General features: G+C 33.0%; 1 protein-coding gene across 3 annotated transcripts; it reads left to right on the top strand.

Moving 5' to 3' along the window:
- Positions 1–170: 170 nt before the first annotated feature.
- On the top strand, positions 171–23,292 carry LOC143047881 (uncharacterized). 3 transcript variants are annotated; one of them, XM_076221206.1, is made up of 6 exons: positions 171–264; positions 12,106–15,100; positions 17,591–17,722; positions 18,836–19,009; positions 19,888–20,043; positions 23,077–23,292. In XM_076221206.1, the coding sequence occupies exons 2-6, from the start codon at positions 12,333–12,335 to the stop codon at positions 23,123–23,125; spliced, it is 3,279 nt and encodes a 1,092-aa protein (XP_076077321.1). In that variant the 5' UTR covers positions 171–264; positions 12,106–12,332; the 3' UTR covers positions 23,126–23,292. The 3 variants fall into 3 exon arrangements, with proteins under 3 accessions (XP_076077321.1, XP_076077319.1, XP_076077322.1); XM_076221207.1 differs by lacking the exon at positions 171–264 and adding an exon at positions 1,168–1,294; XM_076221204.1 differs by lacking the exons at positions 171–264; positions 17,591–17,722 and adding an exon at positions 1,162–1,294.
- The last annotated feature ends 4,698 nt before the right edge of the window (positions 23,293–27,990 follow it).

Below are 27,990 nucleotides of genomic sequence, written 5' to 3'. Positions count from 1 at the left end.
CGCTATGATGACTGTGCACATAAAAATCAGTATGAAATAAATGATGTATTGACACTCTCTCGAACAACCTCCGTGTTATTTAATGTAAAGTAAATAGAACACTTTGGAGTTCATCCGTCACCGGGAAAACTCGTCAATTATGCACGCCGTTATAAAGTCATTTACCAGATAGAAGGGATCGTATGTATCCCTGCACCATCCCCGTTCATCAAGCGTCTTAGTAATCGTCATTGTGCAGGATAAAGTAGGAATACTGTTTATTTTGTAAGTACTTAATCGCAATCCTCTAATGACAGCAGTGCTGATTGTCAATTATGAGAATTTAATTTGACGAATAATTCGTGCAATATAACATTATAGTTTTTCAACCACTCGCTCAACATTGGAACGAAACTGTTGATGCCCTTAAACGCACGAATGATTTTCACTCAAACCAACTTTTTGTTTCAACCTTTTTTTTCTTCTTTTTTTCCAACATGAGGCATTTGCCTCCATATAGTTACGACCCTGTGTTTTAAAATAAATATACAGAAATTACGTTTTTCCAGTCCAAAGGATTATCATAGTTTTTGATCACGAACAATATCAATCATTTATAACGAGTTAATTCCCCTGATAACGAATTATTAAAGTATTAAAGTCTTTTATAATGATTTCCTCCGATTCGTAAGCAATAAATTAATCTATGATAACGAATAATACAAATTGAATTCGCAATGACGATTTTAATCTGAGATCATGATTTTTCAAATTCGCCTTTACAGTTTTGTGATGTACTTTATGGTCTTCGGTGTACGGCCTTTATATTCTTAAACAAAAATTAAAGTAGTTTAATGCTATCCTAATTTTCACACATAATTGTTTTTTAAAAATCGCCAAAAAATCATTCAATATGGTGTACATAAATAGTATTTGTCTGTAAATAATTGTATTTAGTAATATCCAGCATATGTATGTGTCAGTACCTTGTCACATATATATAATGCATTAAAAATACATGGATCTTATAAAAAAACGTTTTACTAAATTAATAATATCATGTATTGGTTGTTATGAGGGCATTAATCTGTCCGAATAGTACGAAAATAACACAGTCTTAAGAGACAAGCTGATTGATTGGGCTATTTAATAAACATCTACCAATAAAATGGCCATTTGTTGTTTTATCTGTTAGTTCAGTCCCGTTTGCTTTGTTTCTCAAATGAAAGTTTTGATCTCGTAGGACTAGACAAAGGAAAATATCTAGTGATGGGATCTAGTCTTATATTAATTTCTTCTTGCTTACTTGGTTGCGGTGAGTATCTTTCTAAAAAAATGTAGAATTGTTTAACATAATTAATGCATACAGGAATAGAATCATCTAGAAGAAGATAGTTTTGAGGGGATAAGTATAAAAATAAGAAGATGTGGTATGATTGACAATGAGAAAACTCACCACCAGAGACCAAATGACATACATGTGAAAAAAAAACCCATTTTTGTTTTGTTTTCTACTGTAGTGTAACGTATTCGTGACTAGGAGATTTAAAAACGATCCTTTTAAGTTTTTTTCTGCTGTTTTTGACACAGTTAAAATGGTTAAACTATACGCAATTTATACATTTTGAAATTTGAATAGCCGATATAATCTATACAGGATTTCTTAAATTTTAACAGAAAGAAATGAAAAATAAGGCATTCGGAACAACACGAATTTTGAAATACAAACTGCAATTACAAAAAAAAAAAAGAGAAATATCATTAACATGACAAAGCATTAATGCAATTTTGGATTATTGTGCCAACAATGTTAAGAATTATATTGAAGTATATATAATAACATTTACGTAATATATACAAAAACATTTTTTATCATTATATAAAGAATCTACGAGTACAATGAAAGCCATTTTTATCTAACCAAAATTTTGTAAACGTTGTGTGACGTTTGTTGTTGTTTTCTTAACGCTACTCAAGTACATGGTAATAAGCTGAGAACATATAGACAGCTTAAAGAAAATTATAAATTGGAAACCTATTTATTGTTAAATATAGACAGAAAAGTAATAGGGCATTTTGCTAAAATTCGTATTAGTAATAGTGTTCTTAGAATTGAACAAGGGCGTCACACTAAAACCCCTGTAGAAGAAAGAATAACTCCTTTGTGCCTCTTAGAAGTAGAAGATGAATTTCATTTCACTTTAAAATGTACAAAACTAAATATAATTAGAGACCAACTGTTTTCCAAAATTAGTGAAATAGTTCCCTCTTTTTTAAATATGACTAATGAAGCAAGATTTAAATTTTTGTATACGTGTGTTGAGACTGATATAATTAGAATTATTGTTAAATTTATAAGCGACATGTACATTTCTAGAAATGTTTTATTAAGCACTAAATAACTTTGTGGTACCACCTCCTCATATAATGTTTATGAAATTGGTATGATATATATATGTTTGTATGTTTGTGTATAACAAATTTGTATTGTCTTGGTATCAATCCTGTAATTTTGGATTTTAAACCAAAAAAATTACTTACTTACTTACTTACTTACTCAAGTAGAAACAAATACATCGTTTAATCAGCGTTTATTGACCCTGTTTGAACTTTCAATAATGCATGCACATGTTGTTGCTAATCAAACTTTTTACAAACGTAGAAACAAATACACCGTTTAATCAAGGTGAAGATAGAAACAAATATAGCTTTTGATCTAACAAACGACGAATGACAAACTGTAGACGCATTTTTAGCTCGAGTGCATAGTTTGTCAAAGTTTATGTAAACTTTGCAAACGTATGTTAGAATCAAATGATCAAAACATGTGCACGCTTAGCCGTTTGTATCGTTTGTGTTAGAAAGAAATGGATCCTATATGTTAGTTTTTAAAATTGAGAAAGGAAATAGGGAATATGTCAAAGCGACAACAACCCGACCATACATAGAGCAGACAACAGCTGAAGGCCACCAATGGGTCTTCAATGTAGCGAGAAACTCCCGCACCCGGGGGCGTCTTTCATCTGGTCCCTTAAAAATATGTTTAATAGTTCAGTGATAATGGACGTCACACTAAACTCCGAATTATACACAAAAAATTAAAATTTATACCAGACTAACAAAGGCCAGAGTCTCCTGACTTGGGACAGGCGCAACATGTTTATGAAATCTCAACCCTTCCCCTATACCTCTAGTCAATGTAGAAAAGTAACCGCATAAGAATACGCACATTAAAATTCAGTTCAAGAGAAGTCCTAGCCCGATGTCAGAATAATTAACAAAAGAAAATTAACAAAATGACAATAATACATAAATGAATACAGACTATTAGCATTTAACTGACATGCCAGCTCCAGACCTCAATTAAACTGATTGAAAGATTATGTCTTCATCATATGAATATCAGGCACAATCCCTCCCGTTAGGTGAAGTCAATTGTTTATACTAGGCATACTAGTCCAGTGCGATATAGTTAAGAGGTCACGAAAGTAATATACTGCAGGGTATGCGTCTATGAAACCATACATCTTCTTTCTGTATCTCGTAGAAACAAACCAAAATAAAACGAAAATACAAAAAAAAAAATATCGAAACCAACCAGTCAGTTGTTGGAACAGGCAATAAACACACGCGCATCTTTGTATCGTGGGGACAAAAACAATAAAAATAGAGCAAATCATTAACAAAACGAAAATAAACAAGACAAAAACCATTGTCTAAAAAACAAACAAAAAAAACCATTTCCCAACCAAATATCCAGATTTGTATAATGTAAAAATATCCTTATTCGACTGAAACAATCGTTTTATTACACATTGGTCAAAGCAGACGAATGGATAGCATTTGTAGAGTTATTATAAATAGGAGAAATACGTCGGTTAAGCTATCTCAAAATTTATCAATTGATCACCATGCCCTTTCTAAAAAGTAAAGAACAACGTTACGTTATTGATTTGAGTTTCCATTGGACAAAGTATAAAGAAGACGAACAATAATTGGAATAATTAAGAGGTCACCATCAGTCTTTAACATAAAGAGATTCCAAGGTCAGCAACATGCTGGGCGCTATATATTCTTGAACAATAATATTGTTTATCGCTCTTTTGTGAATTTTTCCTTTGATCCTTTTTTGTAATAATTTTTCTTATCATGCTAGTAGCTTTAGATGGAAAATTATCGCTAGAAACTAAGGAAACACGTGGCGTTGCTAACGAAATTGACATGAAATTGACATCGATTGTCGTCATAGGTAAAATAGCGATAAACAGATTATCATTGGTCATCTCAACTCGATTGCTCTTCTCGCTTTTGCCGTCCCGGCTCAAGCGAGAAAAATCGATCTCGTTGAGATGATCAACGATAATCTATAATAATTGTGGAGCAAAGTTTCAGAATCAATTTAACATGTAAATAAACATTTAGCGGTGTCCGGAAAAGTTGGAAAATTGCATGTAAAATTTTTAAAAGTTAGCAAAATAGTTTTCTTACAGTTAATTGATGCATGGCGGATGTATGTCTGACCTCTAGATCGCCGCATACTTTGCCTTTCCGTTATTCAACTTTAATGATTCCCCGGAGTACAACATGTGTGCTCGGGACACCGAATCAAACACTTTTATCGATTTATTTTTGAGTCTGAGTTAGTACCATTTTCGTTCTCGGAAGTCTTGTGACCTTTAAGTTTGAACTTGACCTTGAATTGTTTGCAAAACATTTATTAGAATGATGGACGAGTCAAATCCCCAAACCACATCACACGAAATGATATTGACACGAATTTTTTAATTGTACATGTACCAATAAAAACAAGGATGTCATCATGTCATTTACATGTATATTTGATGTACAAATTCTAGAAGTTTTATAAATAAAATACCAAAAATAACTGTTTTGAATCAAAGATAGAATATTGTAATGAATCTGACAAGTGGAAATTAAAATTGTCAATTAAATATTGCTTTGTATTTCGTTGTTCTCATACATACATTTAATTAAGGTAGTTTTTATCTCTGTCATAAAAAATAAGCGACAATGTCCCAAAATATACAGCAATGTGTGGGTGTTCTTTTACCAATACACTAAACAATGAAAATGTTTTAAAAAATAAGTGCCCTTTTTAAATTTTATTGAGGGTGCTAAAAGGCGTTGTCCGAACTCATTTCGAATGAAGATGAATAGCTGCATATTAAAAATCTGTGACGATCAATGATTTTACATTTCTACAAACATTCACTGAATTCTTATAACTGTATGTTGACGCGACCGTCATACAAGTAAGATGTTTGCCTACCTATAAAACCAGGTTAAATCCCCCATTTTCCGTATAAGGAAATGCCTCTACCGAGTAGGAATATGCATTAGTTTTATAAATGTTGAATTTGATTTGGAAATTAAACCTAAATTGGAATGACTAGCGATTGTTGTCTTCTTCGCAATTTTGCCGATTCTAAATTTTAAACATAAATGTAATGTATCATGAAATCAAATACATCAGACATTTTAGTTACACGTAGGCGACTTTCTTTGAAAACACAGTGCGTATCTTGTAAGTGTTCGCTTTTTAATATTTGTCATAACAATTCGGTAATAATAAATTGTGTTTGATTTCAAAACGCTATAGAAAATCTTATCATGTAATTTGAAATTGGTCCACACCAGAGAGACTCCAAACCTAAAACTGTAGTAGCTAAATACACCTAAAGATGATTGCTGTTATTTCTCAAAATGTCAAGTCTTTTAAAAAGACGGACATTAAATGATAGCAGAGACATATAATACAATTGTATTATATGTCTCTGATGATAGCAAATGATAGATTAGGGATCTACAAAAACAGCAAAAAATGACAAGTCCGTACCCGTGTCCTTGTTTTTATGATATGAGACATTGAGAAATGATTCTATCTAGGTTTTTTTTTTCATAAGTAGGTAAAATAGGTATCATTTTTTCTAAAACAAAACCCAACTTCTGTGGATTCATTGATTTTCGTGGGCACTAATGATCGTGGATTAAGGAAAATAACATGGATTTTCGTGGGCACCAATGATCGTGGATTAAGGAAAATAACATGGATTTTCGTGGGCACCAATGATCGTGGATTAAGGAAAATAACATGGATTTTCGTGGGCACCAATGATCGTGGATTAAGGAAAATAACACGTTAGTGGATATTTAAATTCGTGAATTTGCTGAAGTCTGCATACAAGCCTTGAGAGAATTTGTTATTCGTTGAACATTTAATTTCGTGGTTCAAATGTATCCTCGAAATCCACAAAAATTGGTATCCAACGAATAATAACGAATCCACAATATGATAAATATAGGATTTTAGAGAATTATCTAGAATGGCTTTTTAAACGGTATGTAATAAAATATTAATTAATTGCAATACTCATATAAGAAGACCCTATACCAATACTGAACGAATAACAATGAGACGAAGAACAACGATCAAGAGTTGTTGACGTATTTTCTAAACTATGTTAAAAATTAAACTAGAGTTGTCTCTCTTTGTGTGTTGTTAATTGTAATTCACAAATACCAAAATTAAAATACTGTACAGACTTTATACTGTATATTATACTCATTTGTGTAGAGGTTCCATCCTCTGTATTTCATTTACAACTTATACAAAAACAATCCTTTGAATTAAAAATACATTTTATTACACCAACTTGTATTTACATTTTCATGACTAGAATATACATTTTTACTTTGTGGCATTACTTTGGCTACAGAGTATACTATAATATTTTGTTGAGGCGCCAGGGTGACTACTGGTTACCTATACACAATGGCTATCAGCTGACCTATGTTGACATAGTGTCATAAAACCCCTGGTAGTTAAACACGGTTACACCACCACCTACCATGGGGAGTGACCGGGGAAAACACTCGTATTACCAATGCTCCAGTTATTAGTGCCCCACCTGTTGGCAGGTGTAGGCCTCCCCTCTATAAGATGAGGTGGAGGAGGTCCCAGAGTCACCCATCTGTAGACCCCACCGTTACCACTAACCACATTTTCCAAACCTGCAAGTTTTAGAACTTGTCAGGCCCAGAGCAAGGGCCGAGTGAAATAATCCCCCAATCACTACCAGTCTCCCTGGACCTCCCCCATTCAAAATTGACTCTGCGCCTTAGGATAGAAGAAGATGATTAATTTCTAAAAAGTGTCTTGTTTTCTTTTCAATTATTAAAATTGTTAATTACTAAAAACTAAAATTAATTCTGGATGTTTAAATCACAATAGTCCATAATATGTTAAAAAGTGCTGAATAACTGAAATGTCCAATTCATAGAAACACAAGTTTATTCGAAATTATCCTGTATTGGTCCAATACTATGAAGGTCAGCCTGGATACTGGTAACCATAATATTCCAATCAAATACATCAAACAAGTGCCTGAAAATATAAAACAAAAACAGCAGCAACTATTCTCATAGGGAGGATGGGCGGGTTTTAAATAGTTTAACTTATTTGTGAAACACCTGCTTTCAAGTCGACAGCAAATTAACAAGTGCCCGATACGGGAATTCCAAAATTCTAATTCAAGCTGATACGGAAATTCCAAAATTCTGATTCAAGCTGCGAGCGCCATCTATGGCCATGCCGAATATGGCAATGAGCTACAGACTGCAACACCCACGCACCCACACAAATATTCGATTGAATTAAACCAGATTATTGAAAATATAAAAATTTTATAATCTCTATTATTATGCATGTTAAACTAGAAGTAATTATAATACTTGTTTCGATACACAATTCCCTATTAATGACAGCAGTGCCGATTATTAATTACGATATAAAGAAGTTAATTTGCCGATAACCCGAATAATTCAGTCGTTATATTCCGCTGATCTACGAAGGCTACATTGTGTGGGAGAAAATCGGACACGGAAAGGGCTTGAATTATTCGAGTTAATTTGCCGAAGGATTCCGCTTGCAATACAGCATTATATTTCTTCAATCACGCACAATTAACATGGGAAGGAAGTGACAATGCCCATAAACTCGCGAATGAAGTTCACTGAAACCAAAAGTTTTTGACGGAAAAAAACGTTATAAAAAGGTCCAGCGTACATCCATGGCAACACACGAATGTATGAGCGAGAAAATATAACTACTTTAACTATACATGAAAGTGTAAAAGAGACTTTGCCCTAACAGTTTAATACGAAATACTTTTGTTAAAAAGTTAATTCAGAAAAATAAAGAAAATGTAGTTTTAACACTTGAAAAAGATATACAAAATGCTTCAAGTGACTAAAATTTAAAGACGAGGAACTAATTTTTCAATTAAATTATCCAATATACAAGAATATCTCTTTGGAATTATCGTTTACGTATTTTTCAGCACTGAATTATCTGTATTCACAAATTTCACCGAAAATAATGTTTTTTTGAATGTATTGAATACATAACACAGTTTAGAGGACGACCATTTGATTAGGGGGGGGGGGGGCAGCAGGAGGATTTGTTTTTGATCGGTTATTTTTGTAAACTACTAGGAAAGATAATTCATTTTCTGCACAATTGAAGCATGATTTTTCATTTTCATTAAAGCAAGGGACTGATTATTCATTTTCACAACTATATTTATGATATTCGAAAACATACAATTTTTAAGTGATTTGTTTATTATAAATAATACATGTATAGTCGAGTCATTATATACCATTTATTCAGAATTAATCATCACCCCCTGTAGAAATGAATCTTTTATATTCCCAACTGCATATACAAGTATTGCATACATACATAATATTAAAGTTTAGTCTCATTTAAAAGTATTGGCAAGCATATGTCGCCAAATTTTTTTGAAGGGTTTTTGAGCCACTGAAGGCCCAAGAAGCTATAGAACAAATGATGCAAAATCATGCAAAATCATGCTTTCTGGGTGTTCCAAAGACCCTTTCATAATCTAAAAATGCAAGTTTTGTTTTAATAATTTTTTTGACAATATTTTGGTCTCAAAGCAAAATGTATAAATTCAGTGTAAGACTTAAGTTTCTAGGAACAACACCAAAAGACCAATGTGCATGATAAAGCAAAAATTGAATTCACATAGTTAATTATAAGTCTGTGGCTGCTTGTTTTTTTATACTCAATGACATGATCAAGTTCATAACAAAACTTCAAGATTACAAAAGAAATGCAACACTAACAGAATACAGAAGGGCAATCAATGAACAAAAGACAAATAAATAAGAAACATTGATCCCGAAAAATCAGGGCTACGTCTGAGGGAAAACAGAACTTGCTTTTTGCAAGGCACTCGCTGTGAACATAATTTGATATGGAGACTAGCGTTTGGTTTTGAAATTTTCCTACGGCCCTGTTAAAAATAAAAGTGAGATAAGGTTTCCTGAGACAATATACCTCACGTGTAATGAAATCAATTTTTAGACATTCGAAGTATATTTAAATAATATTTATACTTTTATTATTAAAAAAAATTGGAAGTGTTTCCGATTTTTTTGGGGGAAAAAGATGAATTTATGTAGAATAAAGTTATTTATTTTCAATTTATTGGAAGTCAGGTAATTTTTTTTAAACTACCACAGAACAAACCATTTATTTTTTTGATTAACAAGGCTGAGTTATTTATTTTCAAAATTCTCCTGCCCCCTTCCCTCGAATATCAAATGGTCGTCCCCTTATAAGAGCTATATGTATATGTGCAAATTTCATTTCATTTCAAGTCCGCCTATAAACATCCAGATAGACACCATCAATTATCAAAACAATTGTTTTTATCCTTTTATATAAATTGTGTCACTGGGTTGTCAAAACAGTGTTTGTGACATAATTAACATAATTTAGTCACAACTCCCTCATGTAAACACACATGTTTATTGCTGAGGACCGTTTGTCGACCTTTGACTTTTAAAGTGTTTGAGATGTTGACCACGTGTTGCCATCGCCGTGACGTATGACTAACGTCTCTTCTCCTGAAAATTTATTATTTCTGGAAAATATTTTCGATTTTATTTAAGAATTGAATGCTTCTTTTTGTAAATTTATTGGGGTGTAAAAGCGTTGACCGAAGTACATTTTGTATGAAGCGCGGAAGCGCTTCATTCTAAAAATGTGCGCACGGTCAACGCTTTTACAACCCTATAAAGTTACAAAAAGAAGCATTCAATACTTATAATTACATTTTTTTAGCTATGATCATGAAAACACGAATTTTATATATTTTTTTATTTAATTCACCTGTGCACTTTATTGTTTTACCACGCGTATTATGAATGAAAAGTTGTATTGAGCAATGCAACTGCTTACGGAATAACACGTGATGTGCATTTGGCCAATCAGAATAAAGTATTATAATGAAACATACAACTTATGTAATTATTTATTCGTATCAGTTTCATGTATTAGATTGCATTCCATCTACTGAGGAATAGACACCTAGAACGGTTTTGTTAGTCATGACATCTTGTAAGTGTTTGAAAATTGGCACGATATCCAATCATCGGGAATCTCACCACGAATTCACAATAAATCTTTGTTGATTTCGAATCTGCGCCAATGATCCCCAAATGCTACAACGAGGCAGTACCAAGGGCAATTAACCATAGGTCGAAGAATACCAGAATTAAAAAATACAAGGAGGCCACACCAAAATAGGTGTAAGAACTTCATGGCCAAAATAATAACACGTAGTATATGTAAAGGGAGCAATCAATCATAGGTCGAAAAACACCATGGACTAAAACACAAGACGAAATTCAATATAAAAACAACAGTACAAAAAACCCCAACAAAGCCAACAAAATAAGCGCACCGGAACAGTCGGCAAATGGAAAATTAAAGTTTTCAGCAGTGAGCCCTTTTTTCTAACAATAGGAATTTCAGTCTATGTTAAGGGTTTTCTTCTATATTGCCCTATCGGCATTCTAAAAAATAAATGGCGAATGACTGATGTACAATGTTAATTGTCAGGACATTAACTCCCAACATGGTAAGTGTCGAGTTAATTGGTTACAACGAGAATACATTTTGATACACTGTGACAAATAGACAGTTCAATGCCATTGTCTGAGGAAATGATTGACACACTTCGCGACAGGTCAATAGTTATATACAGAAAATAATTTATCTCGCCATTCAAACTTTTATATTTAATAAATACTTGGGGATGTTGGTGTACTCAATAGAACAATATCGAAGTATTTTGAATACTAAAACACCCATTCAAAACAGGTAAAGTGTTAGCAAAAAGTCTTACATGAGAGCTAAAAACTTCAAATTGAGTGAACTTGATAAACCTTAGAGTTAGAAGATACTTGCTGTCATTAAAACTACGAGGAACAAACCAAATATTGTTGCAACTAATTGCCTACTAACAATTAACACATTTTATTCTAACCAAACCAAATTTGAGATATGAAAAGTATAAATTCCCTTGCTCTATTTTCGTGAAGCTCGCATTAAAGTACGTGAATGAGGCGTTTCCAATCTGATTTTATATGTGTTACAATCCTCATTGGTTTCCTTTGTTCGATTGAAAGCAACAATCAAAATGTATCATAATTTTTTTCAGTACCTTTGTTTTCTCTGACTTACATATGTATTGTTCTTAATCAATTTTATAACAAATTGGAATGTATCGAAATACACTCGATTATATCTTAAGCTAAACATAATTTCTTAAAACCCTTTATATATACTGATTATATATAAATTTGCTTTTTTTTACAAAAGAAAATTGTTTTTTTTTTCATCAATAACATGACATAAGGTTCACAAACAACTAGTATAGACAAAGTACACACATCTATAAAATAGTTTTTAAAGTAACAAAAAAATTAACAAAAACCAAACAATTATAACCAGTACAGAGTAGCAAAGGACTTTCTCATTTTATAAAGGCTATTAAAGAAATACTTTACCCACTATACACACTAAATGACATATTCTGCCCTACACTGTTTATTTTAGACGTACGAAAATCTTGATGGCCTTAATTCTCGATCTTGAAAGTTTTATGTTCACAATAGTGAAATCAACAACTTGAAAAAAATGTTATGAGAGTAAGTATCAAAATTTTAAAGATGGTGTTTGTGAATTTTGTACTTTTCAAGAATCAAACAGATGTTAATTTTATTTTTCAGCTGTCATAGTAAATGGGTTAAGTGGATCAGTGCCTGAAAATGGGCCAAGATATGTGTTTTCCGGTGGTGCTACATCTCTTAATAAGCCGCAGTCGGCCGGAGTTAAATTTTCTGCTATAAGAGTAAACGACAATAATCAAAGGTTCACTATAAAACAAGGGAAATCTATAAGACCTAAACCAGTATCAGCGAAATTTTACCAGCCAACCTTTAGACCTGGACCTCCTATGCCAGCATCAAATAGACCTGGACCTCCTATGCAAGGATCAATTAGACCTGGACCTCCTATGCCAGCAACAAATAGACCTGGACCTCCTATGCCAGCATTAAATAGACCTGGACCTTCTATGCCAGCATTAAATAGCCCTGGACCTCATAAGCCAGCAGCAAATAGACCTGGACCTCCTATGCCATCACCTTATAGACCTGGACCTCCTATGCCAGCACCAAATAGACCTGGACCTCCTATGATAGAATCAAATAGACCTGGACCCCCTATGCCAGCAAATATGCCTGGATCTCCTATGCCAGCACCAAATAGACCTAGACCTCCTATGCCACCATCAAATAAACCTGGACCTCCTATACCAGCACCAAATAAACCTGGACCTCCTATGCCAGCACCAAATAGACCTGGACCTCCTATGCCAGCATCAAATAGACCTGGACCTCCTATGTCAGCTTCAAATATGCCTAGACCACAACTGGCGTCTTCAAATATGCCTGGACCTGCTATTCAAGCCTCAAATAGGCCTCAACCCCCTTTGCCAGCTTCTAATATGCCTGGACCACCACTGGCAGCTTCAAATAGTTTTGGACCCTCTCTGCCAGCTTCAAATATGCCTGGACCCCCTCTACCAGCTTCAAATAGGCCAGGATCTCCTATACCGGCTCCAACATTTAATAAACCAGGACCCCATATACCGACTTCAAATAGACGTGGACCCTCTCTACCAGCTTCAAAAAAGCCCGGACAACCATTGGCAGCTTCAAATAGACCTGGACTTCCATTGCCAGCATTAAACAGACCAGGACTTTCTCTACCAGCTTCAAATCAGCCAGGACCGGTAATTCCTCCATTTGCAGCAAGTCGACCTAGTTTATCAAATATCCCGTATAAACCTTTGACACCTCCAAACGGGGCTTCTACAATGATGCAAAGATCTGAGATGACTTTTTCTGGACTAAAACAAGGCAAAGCTGGAGCGACTTTTTCGGGACAATCATTAAATAAACCCAATGTAAGGGCAACCTATTCAAGTAGTAGGGGAATAGCTGCAGGCGCAAGAACAGTCGGAAGCGTAGGGCGTCCAATGACAGGTTTTACGCCACTTGTTTCTGCCGTTGGAGGACCAAGTGCATCACCTGGTGCCACACAATTAGCCAGAAAATCAACAGGTCCAGTATCAAAAGTACCAGGAATGAACCGTGTTGGACGACCAGCAGTTGGAGCAGTACAAGGGGCCAGTGCTGGAACAAATTCGGGTTCAGCATCTGGTATAGTACGATCTGGAAGACCTGGAGCAGTGCCTGTAGCATCAAATTTTATATATAGGCCAGTACAAGGCAAACCAATAGGAACCAAACTTGTAAATACACAAAGTTCAAGGGTAACTTTGAAAGGGCTTGCACCATCAGCACCCGTGGGGGGAGCAACACCATCGGCATCTTTGGGAAGATCAGCACCAATGAGACCTGCGAGAGGACCATTATCTATGGCACCTATTGGAGGACTAGCACCAATGAAACCTACTGGAGGATCAGCACCAATGACACCTGTCAGAGGATCAGCACCAATGACACCTGTCGGAGGATCAGCACTAATGACACCTACGGGAGGATCAGCACCAATGACACCTGTCGGAGGATCAGCACCAAGGACACCTGTCGGAGGACCAGCACCAATGACAGGTATGGGAGGATCATCACCAATGACATCTGTTGGAGGACCAGCACCAATGACACCTATGCGAGGATCAGCACCAATGACACCTGTCGGAGGAACAGCACCAATGACACCTATGGCAGGATCAGCACCAATGAAACCTGTCGGAGGATCAGCACCAATGACACCTATGGCAGGATCAGCATCAATGAAACCTGTCGGAGGATCAGCACCAATGACACCAATGGGAGGATCAGCACCAATGACACCTGTTGGAGGACCAGCACTAATGCCCTCTGTTGGAGGACCTGCACCAATGAAACCTGTAGGTGGACCAGCACCAATGAAACCTGTCGAAGGACAAGCACCAATGACACCTGTCGGAGGACCAGCTGTAGGTAAAAATCAACAACCTAAAAATAACTTAGGAGGACCTGTATTTAGTGCAAAAATGTCAAGAGAATTTGTTTTCAAACCTAGTTCAGGTAAACCTGCACCTGCTGGGTCTTCAAATGTAAATAGAGGACCAGATAAACCAGCATCAGTTGGAAATTCAGCACAAACTATGAAAGAATCGACACCGGTAGCACCTTTAGAAGGGCCAGTGCCTGTAGGAGAAGCAGCTGTTGCAGAACCAACGCCAAAAGTACCTATTACAAAACCAAAATCAATAGTACCTGTTGCAGAACCAAAGCCAGAAGTACCTGTTGCAGAACCAATGCCAGAAGTACCTGTTGCAGAACCAAAGCCCGAAGTACCTGTTGCAGAACCAAAACCAGAAGTACCTGTTTCAGAACCAAAGCCAGAAGTACCTGTTGCAGAACCAATACCAGAAGTACCTGTTGCAAAACCAAAGCCAGAAGTACCTGTTGCAGAACCAAAGCCAGAAGTACCTGTCGCAGAACCAACGCCAAAAGAACCTGTTGCAAAACCAGAATCAATAGTACCTGTTACAGAACCAAAGCCTAACATACCTGTAGAAAAACCGGCGCCAGAAGTACCTGCACCTCAAGTAGCTGCTGCATCTTCAACGCAAAACATAACATGCAACTGGTCACCTATTTGTGGTACTGATGGTAGCACCTATCCTACAGATTGTGTTTTACCAAGGTATGTGTGTTATACAATAAGATCTGAAAACTGATTAGTGTGTTACCAAATACTTGCTTATATCATGCGAGTAAAAACTCCCTTACTGGTTTATCACAGCAGTTTTCCTTTTATTCTGTACTTTACTTTTATATATATGAATATAAAGTTTGAAAGTTATACAATTTTAATAAGGGCAAAACTAATTGTTTAATGTTGTTAATTCGATTTGCTTGTAACGCTTATGTCGAGAATAAACTTTGATAGTTTGTGTTAGCTCCACCTTTATTTGTTATAAAAAAGACTTTTGGTTATATCAAACATTGCGGCACGACATAACAAAAGTAGTGATTCAAAGGGTTAACTTCTCTTAAAAAAGTTTCGTTCAGAAGCTTTTATTACAATACCATTTCTTGAAGTGAATTTTATAAGGTTTGAATAAGTAAAACATGGAATCAAAGACAGTTTTCTTTGAATCGGGTTTGTTTAACACCCTTTATATCGATTATATAGATAATAATAGTATATAAAAAAATAACGGAAAATATACAGGGTAAATGAGGTCACTTAAGAAACAAATTTACAAACATTTATAGATGAATGTAAAGTATAATAACACATTTTGAACATGAAGTACTTTGAAGTGGTAAGCAGACAATTAGTAAAATGAAGTTAACACTCCTTTTATGTGTCGGTTAGTGTATAGAAAGGTATATAATATGAATAAAGAGCGAGGGGCTTGCCCCGATCTCTTAGTTTCATATTGAGTGTCGGTTAGTGTATAGAAAGGTATCATGATAATATGAAACTTAGAGCGAGGGGCTTGCTAAATACCTTTCTATACACTATCCAATTTATCACATATTTACAACTTCAGTAATCCTGTAATCAGTCTATTGACAAGTTTTGGCTGACTAGATGTAGATAAATTTGTAAATATACTCACTAATATCATTGTAAAAATGGGATTTCAAAAGGCCGTTGACTTTAGAATGCTGCTGGTGTAAGTGTTTATTGATATAAAGCGGTGTTTTACTATACATGTACTTATTTACATGGTAAGATGACAAAATAAATTGCCCAAATTAGACAATTCTTAAATTACAGTGGGAGCTTTACATTCTTGAAAACATTTTTTTAATTTCACATAAAACTATAACTATATTGAAAATGCTTTTGAATGAGTACAAACAGTTGAATCCCCTCCCATATCTTTAATTGAAACACCTTTTAAAAATGGCTGGATCTGCCCCTGGTATGTACCCATATGTAGTCTAGTAGATAGTTTACATGCATGAAATATTTGTCACTGGACATTAGGCAACCAATAATCGACCAATTTATGACGAAATATATCAAATTGCTTTATTAATTTAATTTCCCTTCGAAAGATTCATGGTTGACTCTTTTTGTGTACAAAGTAATTGCATGGAAGATAAAGGATTACACATTTTAGATGGAGTTGACTGTACTTTAATCAAGGTATAAAGAACCATAATTTTTATTTTAATGAAAGAAACTTGATTGTCAAATATTTTTTTAGATCAAAAGATTGATTAATAGGATGTTAAAAATTTGTTTGAAAACAAATTACAAACTATTTAGTTAAATTTTGAACACAGAATTTATTTCAAAATAGCCAGTAAGTAACTTTTGTTCTAATATCTTGATTACGATACAATGAAATCTTACCCTAGTGGTCATTCATTCGTAGTTACTTAGTACACGGATAAAGTTTGTACTATGAAAATTAGAAGGCAAATTTTAGCAATTTGATTGGACGAGAAGTTGTAAATATGTGCTACACATTCATATCTAAACACCGTCTGCTGTAAAATGTATTGTGATCATTAAGGAAGGCAACAGTAGTATACCGCTGTTCAGAAAGCATACATTGCATGATTGAGAGAAAATAAATCCTGGTTACAAACTAAAACCGAGAGAAACAAATAAACTATCAAAGGAAAACAACGAAATAACAGAAACACTTAAGTGAAACAAAAAACAAAAGACAATGCAACATACATAGAAACGAACTATAAGATAACAAATGACACAGTCCTGAATTGGTACAGGACATTTTAAGAAAAAAATGACGGGTTCAACATTGTTTTCGTGGCTAGGCAAACCTCGCGCTTTATACCAATATTAAATTTACCGCTAAAATGACAACATTGCATAATAGGAATACAGTACAAATGTTCACCAAGTCCACTTACTTAAGCAACTTTGATTTTTACATGTTCTTTATTTGGAGAATATATGAATAATGCATTTAAAAATGCGCATTTGTTTATTTCGTCAATATTTTTCTATTTTCGTTTGTTCATACTTATATTGCAGGAGTATACTAAACTTATGCGAAAATAAATTACTATCACATCTAGATCTATACCTAAAGTTTTTATAGTTTTCAATAATTAAATGAATTCACATAGATGTCTTGAAGTACGTTCAATTTTCGAATTTACGTCAGATGTAACTCAATTGATAGTTTTGTTTTTACTTTAGTGGTGTAGGAAAAGCATGTGACGGATATTGTCCATGTCAAGCGGCATCTAGATGTGGCTGTGGACAATGGTATAGTCCAATTTGTGGTATTGATGGTGTTACTTATGATAATGAATGCGAACTCCTCTGTGCGTAAGTATAAGTGTTTTTAAATGATCACTTATAAGGTATCACTCTTCCAGAGCATATAAGATCACGTCCTGTTTGTATGAGTTTTAGCTGCTCAGTTATGTGTTTTGTAGAGTATTATTTAGTCTTTTTGTCATATTCTCGGATTTTTCAAAAGATGTTGTCAATTTTTCTTCGAATACAGTGTATGAAATATGTCTTCAGAATCTTTTGCGTCTTTTACAAAAGGTAATGAATCTAGAGTTTCAAATGGTGAAGTTGAAATCATCTCTTCGTAAAATTTACGGACGCCATCACGAGTTGGTTGACCGTTATGGAATAACCGTTTCGCAAATGATATCGGATATGTTCCTTACGTTGTAACTACAATCCCCCTTCCATTTCATAAATGTGACCTACCGAATTATACTATTTAACGGATTTGTTATCTCATAAGCAACACGAAGGGTGTCACATGTGGAGCAGGATCTGCTTTCCCCTCCGGAGCACCTGGAGCACCCCTAGTTTTTGGTGGGGTTCGTTTTGTTCATTTGGGTTTCTATGTTGTGTCATGTGTACTATTGTTTGTCTGTTTGTCCTTTTCATTTTTAGCCATGGCCTTGTAATTTTTTTTTCGATTTATGAGTTTGACTGTCCCTCTCGTATCTTTTGTCCCTCTTTTATATTAAACGTGTATTGTCGGAAAATATAGAGTATCTAAATGGAATAAGACAAAGTAATGTGAGCAAAGGTGATGTATTTTATATCAATGTTTCCATAAAGAGAGTCATAGAATGTAACGTCTATTGTAAAATATAAGTTCCTTTAAATGTCCTTAGAATAAATATTGGCAATCATTTCTGAAGATCTGAAATATCAAGCAAAAACTACCAGTAAAGATGAGTTTTTCCATGCATATCGTATTTCTAGCATATCATAGGCTATTATCTTATATTCAAATAGCATTGTTCCTTTATTTGTTGTATATACAAGTATATGCTTTCACATTACAACTGAAGTTTTCTTCACGTCAACTGCAGGGGGTATCTGTGGATTGTGATATTTATCTGTTTATATGTACTAGTATTATGCTTTCACATTGCACTATAACTGAATTTCTTTTCATGTAAACTACAGGGGGTCATCGGTGGATTGTGACGGAGAGTGTCCATGTCCAACAATACCACAACCAACTCAAGCATACATGCCAACATTAGTTCCCCTTCCAACATGCCAGTGTCCAGAATACTATTACCCAGTATGTGGAGTAGATGGACAAATCTACGACAACGACTGTCTCAGAGTATGCGAGTAAGTACTTCGTAGTAAATGCTTCATTATATATACACACAGAATAGCAATAACATACAAAATCACAAAAAAATACTATTTATATTTAAAAATTAGCCTTAATTTTGCGCTCTGATTATAAATAAGGAATATCATATAATCACAGACCAAAAAAATGACCGTCTACGTAAATTTATTTCAACTACAAATCTCTGATAGAAAATGAGTTAAAAAAATGGTAAATATTTCTGGAGTCTTAAACTTCATTTCTGTGAAAAATAAGATTTTCTGAATTTTTCATTCCGACCACTAAAACACATCCTTAAACCAGAAACGAAAACGTGTTGCCAAATATTGGTAAACTGAAGTCCAGTGCATCTTTTCACGCGAATAAAAATACATAACTTTGGTCTTATGTTCCTTAATCGTTCCTTTATCCCAATATGACAAAATTTTAAATTAACGGATTTTATGAAATTAAGACTTTTTATATTTTATGTTTATTTACACGGATATCCCCATCACAACATCACCACTTAAACAATAAGTCTTTCCTGTAAACTGTGGTTTGATTCTAAGGTTACATTTAATTTCTCACATATGAGTTGTAACCACAATAAATTATGAAATTGCTATATATTGGAAGATATGGTTTTTCATTTGTATTCTCGAGTAAAACAACAAATAAAAAAAAAATCCAATTCAACATGGATAAAATAAGGGGACAGTGTAATTTATTATCGATACAAATCTGAAAGACCGACTAGACATACATGTCAAGGTAAAAACACAAACAGTGGTAAAGATTAAAATGATTGAAATGTTTCAAAACGTTAATTAGGCTGTGATTAAAGTAAAGAAACACAAGAAACATCTTATTTATACATACTATACTTCAGAGGCGTCGCTAAAGACTGTGATGGTACGACCTGTCCATGCGGCGATAACAATTCACAGATCATGGAAGTTAGTGGTTGTGGCTGTAGTAATAGTTGGGACCCTGTTTGCAGTCAAGACGGTCATACATATAGGAACTTGTGCTTAGCTAAATGCAGGTATGTTTCGGATAAACATTGATTCGCTGATTTACACAATGAAACATTGATTAACTAGTTGTATATAAGCTTGCACAGAAATGATTGTTTTGGTTTAATTTCCCCCGCGCCGGCTTTGCTGACCAATAAATAAGTCTCTATATACAAGTACATTCTAAAAAGATAAGTCATATGTGATATATACAGTAACTATGGCCTATCAAAGCCACTATTATTTGCATATTTCTAGCCATAAAACAGACCATAAAAGAGTTCTTTAACCAAAAATGTTACAAGTCAATGCCCTTTACAGAATAATACAGCCAACATATCAAACTCTGGCTCCTTTGTTGTCATGTTTATCTCTATGCCCTGTGCCATGATAATTTGAGGTAGCAAAACTAGATTTTGAGTAATTTATTTACGTGTTATCATAATATGTTCAATAAATCCATAATCGATTCAAAAAGTGTCACGTCGAAGGAAAATTTGTTATTGAGATATTATGAGATGTAATGTTTCACAGGCCCCTCCAACTCCATATCTTGTTTTAAACCACTAGAGGTTGGATATGCTAAAAGATCAACAAACACCAAGTAATAATTCTCAAACTAGATTGACATCAAATTTGTTATACGAATATATAAAACGATTTACTTTTAAGTACACTGCTATCGACAATAGTCACATTCCAAAGGTGTTTTATTTTTGCTCACAAATTTTGACCTGTTTACCGCATTTTACTTATTATTAGCTCCTTTTAGCCCTTGGTAGATTTATATGCCGACTCTTTTGGAAGACGCGTTATCTGGTCTTGTATTGTCAGTTCGGATAGTATTATGTTTTTGCTGTTCGTTAAGGTATACTTATTTTTACCTTCATTAGTCTCGTTTGTGTTTTATTCTCTGAAATGTTAACCTCCCTTTTGAAATAGCTTTACAAACACATAGGGTGCAACCAAGACACAGCATAATTTTAGAGCTGCTTTATTATAATTTATCACATATTTTGAACTGATATGTACGTTATTGTAATGACCAATACTAGCCGGAAGTAAAGGTTATCAGCCCGCGGGGCCAATATCGATATCAGCCCTAGCCTCAAAGTTTAACTTCCGGTAACCTGTCAATCAATAACTATTTGTAAACAAGTTGTCATCCGAAGCAGCAGGTTTCTCACAGATCAAATGACGATGAATGTAAATTCATATGAAAAATGAGAACTCAATGAAAAAAATAAAGTTACGAATTTGCCGTAGTAGAAAAAAATATAAAAATCAACAGTATATATCACAAAAGTTCCCGTAAAATTTTGACGTTATAATGAATTTAGAAAATATATGCCGCAACAATGGAAAAAGGAGAATTGTAGCCGTTGTATGACATCGAAAGTTCAATCGGAACATATTCCAAATCATAGTAGCGATATGGTGTATTCTTCCTCAGCATTAATTGGAAATGTAACGCTTTAAGTCGTTTAATATTTACAATTCTGAGAATTAATATATGTATTGTGAATTATTTGCTTAACTTTTCACAAAACTTTGTTTACTCACTGTGAAACGAACTTTGTTAAGTCACTGTGATACATTTTTTAATTTTCTTTTGTTAAATGTTTTTTTCAAAGTTGATTTTTTTTAAAATAGCAAACATAATTTGGTATATGCTATCTTTTTTCTCTTGCTTGAAAATATGTCATAAATAGATTATAACATGTCATTTTCCGTATGGTCCGTGGTATCAGCCCACAACCCATATCAAGCCCTCGGGCTAAAGTCCTCTGGATTGATATGGGATTCTAGGGCTGATACCAGGGCCATATGGAAAATGCCATGTAATAACCTATAAATAGACACACTTTCACAAAATTTGAAGTTGTTCCTTGTTTGTGCACATACTGTGTAAATCTAAATATATACTTAAAATTTGATGAAAAACAATGAAAATCAAGACATTTTATAAAATATAAAAACAATACTTTGTAAATTTGATGGGTCTATCAAGAAACGTTTTACTTTTGTCCTTTCTTTTCTTTAACATTATCATACATTTTAATAGAATCAGATTCATGGATCTGTTTCTTTTTTTTAAATCGTCCGAAATTATAAATAAGAAAAGAACATTATAATTTCCTGTATTTTTTCAGCTGACTTGTTTTTTTTTATAGACTTCCTTATTTGCTTAATATCCACATCGTAATGTTTCTTATAACCTTATTACATTCTCAATAAACGTTAAAAACATGTTTTTAAAATGCATCCTCTAACGATACTGGGACTTTAGGCTATTATTTTAACTAAAATTAACATTTATCAAATACCTATCATAAGATGTAGAAATTTGAAAACGTTTTATTGCTTATTTGGCGATGATATTTTTCATGATCATTTTAATTTTCTGACGAGGTGAACAGCAAAAAAACATTTCTTGAAAAGTTTGCTTTCTATTCTAACCGAATTAAAATCATAAAAAAATGCATTTGTGTGTAATCCATCAGATAATGGAAACAAACTTCACGAAAATTATGACCAAATAAACAATAAAGCTTCAGAAATTTCTACATATTATTGTGTCTTTTTTATATGTAAAAGTCGCTCGTAAAGTTACTGGGTAATAATTTTTGGAAAAATATCTATTTAAGTTGAAATGACAAGACATTTATTCAGTAGAACTCATTTGTTCCTTTGCCAAGAAATACAGCACCTGGACGTCATATAATTAAAATATTGACGTCATTCAAATTATGACGTCATGACAGGTATGCGAAACGGTTTTTTTTGCGATACGGGGTATGCGATTCGTGTTTAGCAAAACAAAACTTTATTAGATATACAAAGTTGCTGTATTTTGTACTAAACATATGATAAAAGCTGCTATATAATTGTCTTAAAACGTCGTAAATATACAGTTTATGAATCACTTCACAAGAGTTTTGAAGAAAATGTATAAAACCCACAAACAATATGAATAACGAATTGTTTATTGTTCACTATTTTTAAAAAGTGTTTTTATTTGACATAATTTACTTTAATATGATTAATCTCTTTTATTTCAGTGGAATAAGTGAACCAGATCTGGCTTGCTCATCCGGCTGCCCATGTTAAAATGAAGAGAGACAATCATGAAAAAACACTTTTTGTCGGTTTGTTTGTCCATGTCCCAATATTTTGATCATTACCATAATGTGTTACGAACAGTTATAGATTGTGCAGTGATCAGCGTTTACAAAATCCAATGTTTTTTGTACTTGATTAAAGAGTGGAAGATTGAATTTGTTCAGTTTACATTGTTGAAATATTGTTTACAAATAGAAATTTCTTTGACTTATCAATTGTGGTCATTTGAATCGAGTATCATCTACTAGTACCATTCAAGTAACAACACTACATAAAATATATATGGAATGCACATAGAAATCTTGTTTTATATTGCAAAAACTTTTGGTAGTTGTAGAAAAAGTCTTTACGACACTTGTTAATATTTTCAAATACTAGTATTATATTTTTTTTAAGAAGTAACGATTTAATTTAGTATTAGGTCAGCTTATATATTTGATGATATCTAATAAGACGACCAGATATTCAAGACCTTGTTTTCTACCAGGGTTTATTTCGCTTAACAGATTGTTGCTTCTAAAGTAATTAGCTCCTGAACAAAAGATTTAGAGTAGATAGCTTCTAATCTGACTTTGTAAAGCCGTCATCATGACTTAGTTGACTTCCGGTTTTTATTGGTTGTATACATGACTCTCCACGTTCTAGGTTTTCTTTAATTTTGTTGCCGTTCTCCACATTTTTGTTATTTTCCTTTTTTAAACGCATTTGGTTCGTTTGCTGTTAAAATACAATAATCTAATTGCCATAAGATTATTTATTATAAACATAACGACTTTTCCGTCTTATTGTATATTTTCCTTCCTTTGCTGGGGATATTTAGTTAAATATTTCTTATGGAGAATATTAACCAGTATGTTTGATATGCATGTTTGATCAAAATCTGCATACTTATTTTCAGTAAGACTGATCGATTGTTGCTGATGAATCTGTACTATGGTTTTTATTTGTACATGAGTTTTGTTGTCCATTTAACCCATGTTTAACTGATTTTTCTTGTACGTTCTTTTATGTAACTATGGTTATTATTTTAACTTGATTGAAAGGAATAGGAATGGGCCCGATTCCAGCCAGATAACAACATATTGTGATACTGGAATTTATTTAAAGTTAAATTTTTTCAAGTGATTTGATCTGAATTTTTAAAGTAAAAACATGATAAAAAATGTAAACAAACATATTTCTTTTTTTGTGAGATGTGAAAGGTAATGCAGGCATAGATAATGTGAAGATACATGATATTTGTTGATATGTATATGTACTGGATAATGAACAATGTGTTTTAATGGGTGCCCAGTGTAACAATCACTGGAAATATTAGACATCCTACTTGTACCGTTTACCTTCGAAGATTCAAGAATAACAGCAATGTCTGGAAAATGTTAGTTGCACAGTCGCTCATCATTTGTTCGGTTCGTCTCGAATTCACTCAGTTTTGTTGGACTTTTATGAATATAGTAATGGACTTTCGTGAACATTTTATTTCCTAAAAAAAAGATGTAGATTTGACATTCGCCTCCTCTTTATTTGTAAACAAACAAGACAGTTAAGAACAGAGTAATATGGCCCATAAAATCTTACGTAAAAGTTTAGTAATACATAATAGTAACAAGTTCTCAAAAATTTGATATAATCACACTAAAGCCAGCGAACAATGTGGTGTACTAGGCTAGCGAACAATAACAACAAATGTTCAAATTGATCATGCATAAAACCGACGAATTGCAAAAAGCCATGGTATAGTTGATATAGTTAATAAGTTCTATATTATAGGTCCAAGACTGTGGTCTGGGCAATCAGATTGGTACAGGGTTAGTTTTTTGTCAATTGCAGTACAAATAATACACACTTGCTGAATGATTGTCGTCCCTAGATGCAACAATGGAATGTTACTGCTTTATTTGTTTTAGATTTTTAATATTCCAAAATTAAATGTACAAGTGTCTGTACAATGTTAATCTCTCTAACATAAATATTTTAGAGGGCGAGATAATCCTCGATTTTTCTCGCAGAATTAGTTAAGTGCGACTAGATTAACCAAATATTCTCTAATTTAGGCAAATACACTTACTAGATTTTTGTTAATTCATTGAGATTTGTGTTACCTTTTCTGATACAATACCTGATTTTCTCTAATTTGAATTAACTATAGATAATCCAGGTTTATTTGAAATAAAGTATGATTAATTATCAAAAGTGCTTATGTGGTCCCATAACCAACTGTAAACGGTATTTGTGACATTCTGGCTAGTCCATGATTATCTGATATTTGTCCCAGTATTGAAAGTGTATGAAATTTTGTTTTATTAAAAAACTAAAAACAACGTTTTTTGCACTCTATCAAACTTTAAATACTAGCACATGACATTCACTGTAAGCTTGCAACATGTTTTGTAAAAGGAGCCAATCTAATAATATTAGTTTACATTTAAGTTTCTTTCCATTTAAAAACTAATTAGTTTCTTTTTAAATACAGATGAATGTGGTTCATTCAACCTATGCCAAAAGTTTGAAATTAAGGTATAAAACTGTATGAACCTTTTTTGGCATAGGTTGAATAATTTGTAACAGCTTAAGTGCTATATAAAAAAATAAATTGATTAAGGTCTAATCAATTTACAACCAGATGAAACTTACCGTTTAAGGTGACACCATACTTGTTTTACACATACCAGTGAAAATGTAGGTAATGTTGGTATCAAATAGAACACTTGATACTAGCAAAAATTGTGTTGAAGTAAATACTTAAAATTTAATATAAAGATAGACAAAAATTCTAAAATTGAATACTTATACATATACTTGAGACAAAATATACAAAAATAAAATTTTGAAATTAAGATCAATTTTGCAAAATGAAAATTTATAATGAATGTTAAATAAAATTATTTTGTAGTCAGTACTTCGGTGTTGACATGAATATCAATTATATAGTTATTTTTATAAATTTCCTGTTACAAAACTTTTAATTTTTCGAAAAACTAAGGATTTTCTTATCCAAGGAATAGATTACCTTAGCCGTATTTGGCACAACTTTTTGGAATATTGGGTTCTAAATGCTCTTCAACTTTTTACCTTTTTGGCTCTATAATTATTTTGATCTGAGCGTCACTGATGAGTCTTATGTAGACGAAACGCGCGTCTGGCGCATTAAATTATAATCCTGATTCCTTTGATAACTATTTGATTCTGTATTTATAATACAGGGGCTTTCCAGTGAACAATTAACGATTTATTCACTTTTTTTTCTTATATAATTTTGCTAATACTTAATTGTTAATTGGTAATTGTCATAACAACACGTATTGTATCTTGAATGTTGGCATAGGTTGAAAATGTAACAGTAAATTTGGTCCGGTAGTTAAATTTGTCCGCCAGACTTTTCTTCTAGCTAATCAAGTCCATTTCCATGATTTTACTATGAATGTAAGTCCTAGGACCAAATTTCATAGGAAAATAAGTCCATAGCTAGTAAAATATGTCTGGCACTTATTTTTCTAGGAAAAATTGTCTCAATGACTTGTTTTTTGAATAGTTTTTTTATTATATTATGAAAATGATTGAAAATGAAAAAAAACACCTTAATTTATTATTAATGCACAACATTAACTCTTTAACAATATTCAAACATAAAAATTGAGTTTTCATTGTTATTATGTAAATAATTTGCTTCATTTAAATTTTCCTTTCAAAGTAAAGAACAAGGACATTTTAACCTAGGAAAATTAGTCTGGGGACACAAATATTATTGCAAAAAATGATACGCAAATGCAACTCTTTATTAATATCAAAACATAACATTTATACTTACTTTTCAAAATTAAGGGCATGGACATTTTTACCTACGAATATAAAGGACAAAGACATAAATTTCCTGGAAAATTAGTCTGAAGACATAAAGTACTAACATTGGAATAAAAATACTAGTAAATTCTGTAACCATAAACTCTTTATACTAGAAATATTTGTCCACCTAGACACATTTAACCAGGTCAAATGTTTCACTTACATAGACACCATGGATGTTAAGTTTGTATTTCAGCGTGACGCATTTGTACAAAAGGCTGAGTTATGTTGATATTTATCGTATCATATTTCACACTTCTGCATAACATAAAGTCTAAAAGATCCTAAAACATAATACTTCAAATCTTAGCGTCACTTGTATTGATTATTTCTAGAATATATTGCAATAATTTGAAATTGTGAAACTTTCTGTTTGAATATCGGACATAAACTATGATTGTTTACCTTTGAAATTGCAGGTGGGTACCTACCAATACTTTTGCTTGCTTTGTTTTTATTTTATTATTTTGATAACATGTTATGTAAAATGAGCCAATTTAATAATATTAGTTAACATTTAAGCGCTTTACATTTAAAAACGTTTCTTTATAAATACTGATGAATGTGGTTAATTCAACCTATGCCAACATTTTGAAATTAAGGTATAAAATTATATGAAATTGTTTTGGCATAGGTTGAATAATCTGTAACAGCTTAAGTGTTATAAAAACATAAATTGATTAAGGTCTAATCAATTTAGAACCAGTTGAAACTTACCGTAAAAAGTTAGACCATCCTTTTTTTTTAACACATATTAGTGAAAATGTAGGTAATGTTGGTATCAAATAAAACACTTGATACTAGTAAAAATTGTGTTGAATTAAATACTAAAATAATAATAAAAAGATAGACAAAAATTCTAAAATTGAATACTTATACATATACTCAAGGAGGTTATATTAGAAGGAGAGAGGACGAAAGACGATAATTACACATAAAATGTTACCGACTTTACTGTAAGTGGGTGTTAATTAGTTGAGATCGACTCTGTCACAGAGGGAGATTTTGTC

This window comes from Mytilus galloprovincialis, chromosome 10, assembly GCF_965363235.1.
Source record: "Mytilus galloprovincialis chromosome 10, xbMytGall1.hap1.1, whole genome shotgun sequence".
NCBI classification, from domain to species: domain Eukaryota; kingdom Metazoa; phylum Mollusca; class Bivalvia; order Mytilida; family Mytilidae; genus Mytilus; species Mytilus galloprovincialis.
This window is presented reverse-complemented; position numbering and strand designations above follow the sequence as displayed.